Source organism: Dasypus novemcinctus, chromosome 10, assembly GCF_030445035.2.
Source record: "Dasypus novemcinctus isolate mDasNov1 chromosome 10, mDasNov1.1.hap2, whole genome shotgun sequence".
NCBI classification, from domain to species: Eukaryota; Metazoa; Chordata; class Mammalia; order Cingulata; family Dasypodidae; genus Dasypus; species Dasypus novemcinctus.
This window is the reverse complement of record NC_080682.1, coordinates 44,135,743-44,145,567: the sequence shown is the minus strand read 5'-3', so window position 1 is coordinate 44,145,567 and position 9,825 is coordinate 44,135,743. Positions and strand designations below refer to the sequence as shown.

Here is a 9,825-nt window from a genome sequence, read left to right as displayed (position 1 = left end):
TGGTGGAAGGGAGAGATAGGTCCCTCGTTAGCAGGCTGTCAACAGACTTTTACCGGCTGGAAGGAAAACCACTGCGGAGGGCAGGCCGAGTGAGAGTTCTTGGCTCTTTATGTCTTGTAAAAAGAAATAAGCAGATTGTATGGCTTGGGGCTAACTTCAGCCTTAGATTTAAACTCAGACCCTTAATTAGGTTGTCTGTGTCTGTTTTAATATCATGTCAAGGAGTCCAAAGTTGTGAGTTGGAGCCTTGACTGGAGAGAAAATTCTGTTCTCTGTGCTGAACTCTACTAGCCTCTGCCAGCTGTTTAATGGAGAAATGATCTGGAGGGAAAATAAATATGCAAGCAAGGGACTGTTTTAACACAAAGATTGCCTCACACATCCCAAGCTTATATCCTACTAAATGGGTCAGTGAAGTCATGTTCATATATGAAGAAAAGGCATATAGACTGTTTTTTTTTTTTTGTATGAAACAGACTCAACCACAATTATCATAATGTCCATAAAAAGAAATTAGAGAACCAAAGTTTATTTGATACTTCTGAACTTCAGTGCATTACACTTACAACCTTGTCCTGTAGATGCTTTTTCTATGTTCCTATGTAGCACTGACTTTGTGTTCTTCAGGCCCAGATCTGATGAAAGCATCAATATTCATGCCACAGAAACCTTTCTACCTTAGGTTTCACAGTTTGTTCAGACAAAGTAGAAAGAAGGGCAGTGACTATATTTTGAACTTAACCAGTTTGCAAAAATATGTCCAGTTTATTATAATTTGACCCACCTTCTCCCGGCTCATCAGTTTCAGGTTTTACCTGCAGAGAACCAGACAAAGAATTCTTAACCCTTTTATTAGCCACAGGATTTCCTGGAAGGAACATAAACACAAATTTCAGACCAGAAGTGACCTTAGCAATCGTCTGGTTCACCTTTTCATTTTACTGATCAGGAAACTGAGAGCCAGGTCATCTTCATAACCTGAAAACGAGTATTAGTCCTGGCCACCAGCTGAATCCCTGTCAAGGCCTGGGGCAGCAGGCCCAGCCCATTCTCCTTTCCCTCATCTCCTGCTTAAGTAACAGGGCAGCCGCAGGTTAGGGGGATAACTTTTAAGGCTCAAGTAGTGTTGAATGCTTGGTTAAACTGGCTATAGTGGTCACAAGGTGGCAAAATACATTCACCACACTTGTTCTCCCAGGAAAATCTTCAACTTTCCAAGCAAATATTGTTTTTGATGTATTCCTTTTCTCTTCCCATATGAAAAGTTCTTCCTGAGTTCCCAGCTCTAGAGATCAGGGCTTGGCCCATAATACTGAGGCTTTGGGAGAAGGCACTGCCTATGGGTATACAGGTTTACTTTAGGCTGGACTGCATTACTTAAATGTCCTCATTCTTTTCTGTTTGTCTGTTTTTTCAAAAGAGAATGATGGGTGGGTGGTGGGAGTTGTCCTTGAGCTGTTTCACCCATTTTCATCCTAGCATACTTACCCCTTAACAAAGTTGGAAGAATTATACATACTCAGATCTCTTGTCACTTAAATACAGGAGGCTTCAGTCTTTCTTGCTTTCCTTTCCTTTTTGGGGTGTGTGTGTGTTAAGACTGTAACCTCTGTGAGACTATGTCTTTCCTGTTCACTCATGGGCAGTGTCCAGCCCGTAGGAAGAGATGACTGGATGAATGGGAATACTATTCTATAAATGGGTTGTGGTTTAGAAAATCAACTACTGAGTCTTGACACTAAATTCTACATGTGACATTGAGACTAACATAATTCCCAATCTTCACTGAGAGGTATTACATCCAGAAAACCTCAGAAGGCATTCAATTCCTTGTCGCCACCTTGCTACGTAGTGGATTTAAAAATAAAGGTATCTTAGTGTTCATTTGACCTAAGCTCAGAGTAACTATGAAACTTGACTAATATCAAACAGAATAAGTGGCAGAGCTGAGGCTGGAATTAGCCCTCCCTGTCCCCATTCTTTCTTACTACATTGGACAGTCTTGCCAGTGTGTAAGATTAAGTCAAGTTCTGGGACTCTTAAGTCCTCATAGACCTAGAACAGAAATAGAAGATCATGGTACACATGCCATCCTTCCAGAGTCTGAGGGAGACATCACTAATGATCATGACACTTTTCTCACTGAGTCTGAACAGGACCCCAGGCAGCCACTACCAACCAGTCTGAGTCAGCACCCAAGATGAATTCTGCCATCCCTCCTCCTCTAGAGGAAATAGGGATTTCATAAGTCAATGAATTTTGGTCTTGACCGTCTTCTCAAGATGAGCTGAACCTTGGGCCAGGAACCTCACACCCTTTATTATTCTCCACCGTCCCCGTATCCCCGAAGGACTCAGAGGTGAAGCCTGTAAGCTGGTTTCCCACAGCATGGGTCTGCCAGACAGAGCAGGGACAGCATGAGTCATGACCCCAAGCCAGGCAAGGTGATTAACAAAAGCTAAATTTATATTAAATTATCATAAAGTTCTAAAATACTGAACATAGTGGTTAAATAACTCAAGAAAGTCCAATCTCTCCAGTGAGTAACGTTAAAACCATTACACATGAGCGTGGGAGAATCACTTCCATTAGCTTAGGACAGAGAGATTTTGCTTTATACACAGTAAATCAATCAGTGCTCAAATAGATAATTCCTCAAATATGTCCTTTCTACATTCTGAACAGCCCAAGTGCAATAAGATCCTTCCCACTTTCCAGTTAAGAAAATGGCACTTTTCTGCTTTCTCCTCCTCCCCAATCATAAGTCTGAGGACCCAAAGTGCTCCTTCCTATCCTGCCCCATCAATTGTGAAATGTCCCCTTTACGTCCCAGAAGTAGCCCCTCAACTTTCCCAGTATGTGCACTGGAAAAGCCTTCTTGGCCTGGCCTGGCCTGGCTGTAATGTGGACATCCAGACCTGGGGCTGACTACTGAGAACAGGGCTAAGGGTTTGGTATCTGTCTTTTGCAGTCTTAGAACTGATCAAAAAAAAGTTTGATCTTGTCCTCCTTTTTCACTGATATTTGGCAGCTGTCTTCTTTGTGCCAATAACCATGGGAAATGTTTCAAATCAGGAAACTTGCCCTAAAATCCTTCCCCTCTGTTCTCAGCCTCTATCATCCTCTCCAACCATGTCTAATTCCTGCGTGGAAGAGGCCTAGGTCTTCCTTTGGCTGGGAAGGCTTCATCAGTGGTTCCCTCTACTATTCTACTTCTCCCCCACTCCTTTGCATCTGTTTTGCCCTCCTCACCTCAGGATTTTGGAGATCACTGGTGCCACAAGGCTAAGCCAGGGAAAGAAAATTAGGCAACAAAGTGAAGAAGAGCTAGGTAGAAGTTTTAAGACAGAAACTGTCCCAATTCCACATGACAAGAGCCTGAGATGCATGCCCTTTGTAATGAGCATGGACCAAATGATGGCATCTCAGCACAGAAAGTAAGTTACTTAGCTGAGAAGAGAAAGTTGGAATAGAAACTTCACCACCCATAGCCACAGGCTTTCTGCCCACTAACTGAAATCCCTGAGCATTTCAGAGAGAACACAGGAGGTTCAACCTCATTGATACTTCCATTTAGATGCCCCAAGTTTCTAACCCAGTTGCTCTTCCTGAATATTTATGGAAACTTCTGGCCTTTTGCTGAAAGGTTGTTTCAGAATGTCTTCCCTCACCAGAGCAGGAGGGAGAGAGTAATAGAATGCTAAGCTTCAGGTGGCATGATACTTGGTCTAGGCAGAGCTTCTTAAACAGACATTGCAGAGACTCAGCCCCTAGACCCCAACAGTCACTCACACCACTGGTTCACAACCTGATTAATTAGAGTAAAAGACTTAGAATACTGTGGCACCAGTAGCCATGTGATAGGGGTTTCCAGCTATCTGGAGGTAGAAGAGGCCCCAGACAGTCAACAGGAGAAAGAATAACTTGAGCCATACCTAGATCTTACCAGAATCTCTGCAGCTGAAAAAATAGCAACACTGAGGGCACAAGTAACATCCACTGCCAGCAATGGACACCCACACTCAACTACCCCCAAAAGCTTTTTCATATTACCAACACACTTGAGGCTGGAGTTTCCCAGATGCCCATTCCAGCTGGGCTGACTCTTCTTTCCTTCTTCTCTCAGCCTCTGTCCTTCATCCTTCTCTTTACCCAGGACCCCGTGTCCCAGCCCCTGGTTGGCAAGTTCTCTCAGAGAAGCAGTCAGGCCAACTCTGATCGGGGAGAGTACAGTCTTGGATCATCAGCTCTTGTGAGGCAGGCACTGAGGGTACCAGGGGAAGGGAGAAGTGTAGCTCTGAAATTTTGAGTCATTCATTACTGAGCCCAATTTCAGGGAGTGCAGGACCAAGTGCAGGAGGTAAAATTTGTGGTAAAATCCAGATCTAAATTCTCAGGAGGCACCATTATTTCTTGTGCACAGTTGGTTATGGATTCAGGTGGAAAGAGCTCCCATGGAGGCTTATGAGCAGTTATTGGGTGGGAGGAAGAGGAGGATGAGCACATAGGAAGGGGGCCTGTTGTATAAGTGAGCACAAGGACCGGAAGTCCATAAAGGAGAAGAAACAGGCAGGGAAGGGAGAGAACATGGACATTTAGACTTGGCTCTCTGAGGAGAGCTTGCGTTCATGTTTCCAGCCCGTGTCTGGCAGAGAGCCCCGTCTTTCTGGAGTGGCTGCAGTGTGGACACTGCTGCACTCAGACTGCTCCTCCTGCAACAGCTGCTCTGTCTCCGTGTCATCCAGGGAGCCAGAACTGGCCTGGATGGACACCGTGTCTGTCTTCATGCACACGTGATCCCGGAGAAGGCCCCCCCGTGAGCTGCGCAGTTGCTTGAGGTCATCCCACTCAGCATCATCCCCAGACAGGAGGCAGATTCCCTCTACAACCTTGATCTTCTCCTTGGTGTAGTTGTGGTCAGGCCCACCCTAGGGTGGAGATTGGGGAGACATGGTCAGTCAGTGGCTTTCTACAAAGGAGCTCAGAGTGAAGTGAAAAAGGAAGTGGGTGGGGTAGGGGTGGGTGAGAAGTGCACAAAGATCCCACAAACAAATGGGGAAACTTGGCCAGAGAAAAAATATGAGGACTAGCCTAAAAGGACAGAAACAGCTATTATGATTATTATCATTATCTTACAGGGAGGAGGGAGAACCATGGCTTCTGGTCCTGCATCAGCCACACACCAGCTATGTCACCTTGGGCAAATTACTTAACATTTCTAAATCTCAGTCTCCACATCTGCAGTGTGGGGAGAGTAACAGTAGCCACACTTCACAACCAGGTGCTGTGAGTTAAATGAGGTGATACATGGATTGCAGTTAGAAGGGTGCTTGACACGTAAGATGCACTAAATTTTAGTAACATTTAGTGACTAAAACACATTAGCTATTGGTACATTGTTATTGTGTATTAATGGGTCATCATGCTGAAAGTGATCAAAGCAATCGTCAAAAGCAATTTAATGTGCATTTAATCAGGATTCAAAACTAAGTATGCTAGTCTGTTCTTAATTATTTCTTCTTTCTAATACTGTTCAAGAGAAAACTTGGGAAGCAAGACTTGGGTTCCAAGTGTCAATCCAGTGAGTTCCCATAACCTGTAACCTTTTTTTGGGAGGTTACAGGTTAACCTCTGTTAACCTGGCTCTGTTCCCATGAGCCCTAAGGTCAATTCCAAGCAACCTGGGATTATCCCAAGGACAGCCTTGAGTTCTGCTTTATGGATTGGATTCCTCAAAGGATAGCCTTACTTCTGGTTTCTGGGGGATATCAACAAACATGCTGCCACTGTTAGAAGAAAATGGGTCATGGCTTGGGTTCTGTCCCTGGGAAAGTATTGCCAAGAGCCTGGAAACTGCTGCTCTAATTTAGTCACAGTTCAATTCCACAGGGATATATTGAGCCCCTATATTAAGCATGATACTGTACTAGGTGCGTTGATGATTACACAAATGATAGAGAACATGGCCCCTGCCCTCTGGGAGTGACAGCTCCCTTGAGCATGCAGAGATACAGAGAGCACGCACACACACACACACACATATGCACATACATACAGAGGCCGTTCACCCAGCACACCCTCCAAGCTGCAATTAATGTCAGATAAGATGCAGGCCACTCAGAGTCTTTATCACAGAGACACACTTGGTAAGTTAGGGAGAGGTGGGGGATTTGGCAAGAGCAATTTGGGGGGATATCACTCCCTCTATAAACACACATCAACAGGTACCTGAAACCAAGAGGAAATCAGAAGAGAAAGGGTGAAAGACTATCAGAGGGGTGAAAGAGCTGCTGAGGAAGAAGCATAAAACAGAAAAAAGAGGTCACATAATTTTAATTTCTAACTGATGGCCCCTTATTACGGTTCTTTTCTGGGATATCAGATACTCCAGGAACCCAAATATCTCTAAGAGCCATTCTGTCAATGATATTGATTGAAGAGGGGTCTACTACCCCTAGAACTGTAAGAAAACCCTGCAGGTTCTATTCTGGCTTATAGTGGAAGGTCTTTTAATTATGGATCCAGAAAGCACAAGCTTATCAGGTAAAGCAAATGTATTATTCCAGGGAGCTCCATAGGTTTTAACTGTTCTAGATAGGCCAAGGGATTAGATTGATTAGGTTCTCTTAAGGGATAACTTCTGATAAAAGGTCACACAATTTTAGGAAAATCAAGGGTCATATCAGACTAGAAAAACCTGAAATAGATGCAAGAGATCCCTTGAGAAAATGGGACTATTTTTCATGCCTAAACATTCAGCAAAAAAAAAAAAAAAAATTCTACTCAGGTGATGCAGGAGTTAAAGGCAGGGGACATGGGAAACGACAACCAAAAGCATGTTAAACCTTCTAGATATTTAGTGAAATCCCTTAAGACTGTGAAGAGAGGAAGGATGGAGCAAAACCAGCCATTCCAACCACAGGAGCCACCATCTTGGAATGGAGGTTAGAAAAAGTACTCCCAACAGCTCTGGGGTTTTGGGGGTTTGTCTAGAAGAGCCCCCTTGTTTCAGTGGGGCACCAGTGTCACTGCAGGAGAATGATGACCCCAGGAGGGAAGAACCTATGAGCCTGGGAAAGTATCTCTTGGCAGGGAGATGCATACTCACTTGCAGACCAGAACCTTCTGGGCTCTCATTTCTAACCTTCCTCTTGCGAGAGTCCCTTAAGCAGTTAATAGATTCTACACCTCTCCAGAAACCCAAATCATATTTGGTTCTCCCATTCAAAGTTCCAAAATGGTAGCTGGGATTATCCAGCATCTCTTACTGATATAACCAGCATTAGCCCTCCCCACCAAAAAACAAACAAACAAACCAAAACAAAAAACTCCTTGAATATGAATTTCAATTCTTACCTCTTTCTTATAGCATAATTGATTGTACATGGGTGGTTTGGGGATTGCTTCAATTTTGACTTCCTGAGTGGAAGTTCGATAGGAGGGATTGCTATAGGTCAGGTTCCCCACTCCAGGATCAGTGAACTTGGATTTTTTGTGTCTGTAGGAGTAAAGGTGATGAGAAATTAGTTCAGATATTTTGGGAGTAAAACACCTGGGGAATTTGTAACCCAAGTGTGGTAGGCAGTCTTGAAGCTGATCCCAGTGATCCCTGTTATTCATGTCTTTCTGAATCCCCTCCCGTTGAGTGTCAGCTGGACCTGGTGATCTGCTTCTAAGTTACAGAATATGCAAAGGCAATGAATACTGTGGCTCAGGTCTTGAGTTGCCCTCTTTCACTCTCTCTTGCTCTCACTCTGGGACAAGCAGGCTGCCATGGAAAGGCCCACATGGCAAGGAACTGATATGGAGGCCCCCAGTCCAACAGCCAGCAAGGATCTGACTCCTGCCAACAACTTTATCAGTGAGCTTGGCAGGGGATCCTTCCCCAGCCAAGCCCTAAGATGAGACCACAACCCTGGCTGGCACTTGGATTGCAGCCCTGGGAGAGGTCTTGAGGCAAAGGCACCACCTAAGCTGAGTCCAGATTTCTGACTCGCAGAAACTATGAGATAATACAGGTTTGTAATTTTAAGGTGCTAAGTTTGAGGGTAATCAATGGCTAGCTAACACACCAAGCTTTGGAATCAAGACAGATCTGTGTTTCAATCCATCTTTGCAGCCACTAGCTGGGATCTGGTTGGATGTTACCTAAACTTTTTGAACCTCAGATCCTCATCTGTAAAGTGAGGAATAATAATATCTATATAACAGGGATGTTGTGGCATTGATACATATTCATTAAATGGTAACTACTATCAATATTATTAGCAGTAATAGTAGCAGCAGCAGCAAAATCCAAACATTTTTGCTGCAAACTGTATTTAAAGCATTTTGAGAAAAATACAAAGCAAGAGAGACATAAAAAGAAGACCCTAAATTAAACATGACAACTTATTCCTTCCCAGGATAATCTTTCCTGAGCAATGATATACTGACTAATATTGAAGTAAAGGGTTGTGTTTGTAGAAAATCATTTCGTTTCAATGATTTAAGGCAGATGCTATCCCCCTCTCGATTTAGAGGTGGAATGGACATCACCATCCCAAGGTCCATGAAATGGAGGAATAAAATATGGATTAGAGTGGATTTACTGGTATTCTACTATAAAACTATTGTGACTCTAGCAATGGAAGAAACTGTATCATTGATGTGGAGACAGTGGCCACATGAGTTGCTGAGGGCAGGGAGAGGGTAGAAGAGATGTGATATGGGGGCATTTTTGGGACTTGGAGTTGTCCTGAATGATATTGCAGAGACAGAATTCAGGACATTATATATCCTGCCATAACTCACTGAATGGACTAGGGGAGAGTGTAAACTACAATGTAAACTGTAATCCATGAGGTGTCCAAAATGTATTCATCAAATGCAATCAATATGCCACACTGATGAAAGAGGTTGTTGATGTGGGAGGAATGAGGTGGTGTGGGGAGTGGGATACATGGGAACCTCATATTTTTTAATGTAACATTTTGTGTGATCTATGTATTTTTCTTAAAAAAGACAACAAAAAATTTTGCTAAAAAAACAAACAAAACCAAACCAAAGATGCTGGAGTTATTCCCAGCTTTGCCTCTTACTGTGTGACCTTGGGAGCACCCTCGTGCCCTCAGCCTTCGTCTGTAAAGAAAGTCCCTAGGGTTGCTGTGGCCATTAAATGAATTAATATATGCAAGTGCTTAGGCTCCTTTCCTTCTGCTGCTCTGACCAAGGACTCAGCCTTGAAATGAGGCTGATCAGAGGTGGAATCAGTGAACTATGGAGTTTCAGGAAGATCCCAGACATGCCAATGAGGACCAGGGAGCATGTGGCCCCTGCAGCGGGTCTGAGGTTACCTGTACAGCATCAAAGCTGCAATCACCAACAAAATCAACAGAATACTGAGGAGTCCTCCGATGACATAGCTGACATGAAGTCCTTCCCCTAGGAAGAGCAGAGAGATGCTAGGCAGGGATCACCAACAACCTTCTAGCTGGTGCTGGGGTGGGCGGTGGGAAGATGGAGAGGGCCTTTTTGTAGTTGTTGGACTCCACACCATTTGAGGATGGCTAGAGCCTCCTTCTCACAGGTGTGGCCACAGGGGGTGAGCATGAGGGGCTGAGAAGAAACCTGTCACTCAGCTGGCATTTCCCGTCCCATTTCTGCTTACTTACTAGCCTCTTGCTTGACTTTAGGCAAGATACTTAACTTTGAAGCCTATGTTTCTCATCAGTTAAATGTAAATAATACATTTCTCACATGGCTTGTAGAGATTAAATAAGAGTGTGTATGAATGCATATATATATAGCTTTGCAAATGCCTGTATATGGAAAGCACTCCTTAAG

At 43.9% G+C, this 9,825-nt stretch overlaps 1 protein-coding gene across 1 annotated transcript in view; it reads right to left on the bottom strand.

Annotated features, from left to right (window-relative positions):
- Positions 1-513: 513 nt before the first annotated feature.
- The window catches only part of LRP4 (LDL receptor related protein 4), a 50,765-nt gene continuing 41,453 nt past the window's right edge, over positions 514-9,825 (bottom strand). Inside the window, exons 36-38 of the mRNA XM_012524903.3 lie at positions 9,336-9,423; positions 7,357-7,498; positions 514-4,928 (exon numbers count right to left, since the gene is read on the bottom strand). Of these exons, the coding sequence (XP_012380357.2) occupies positions 4,596-4,928; positions 7,357-7,498; positions 9,336-9,423 (563 nt within the window). The 3' untranslated portion in view covers positions 514-4,595. The remainder of the gene's footprint in view (positions 4,929-7,356; positions 7,499-9,335; positions 9,424-9,825) is intronic.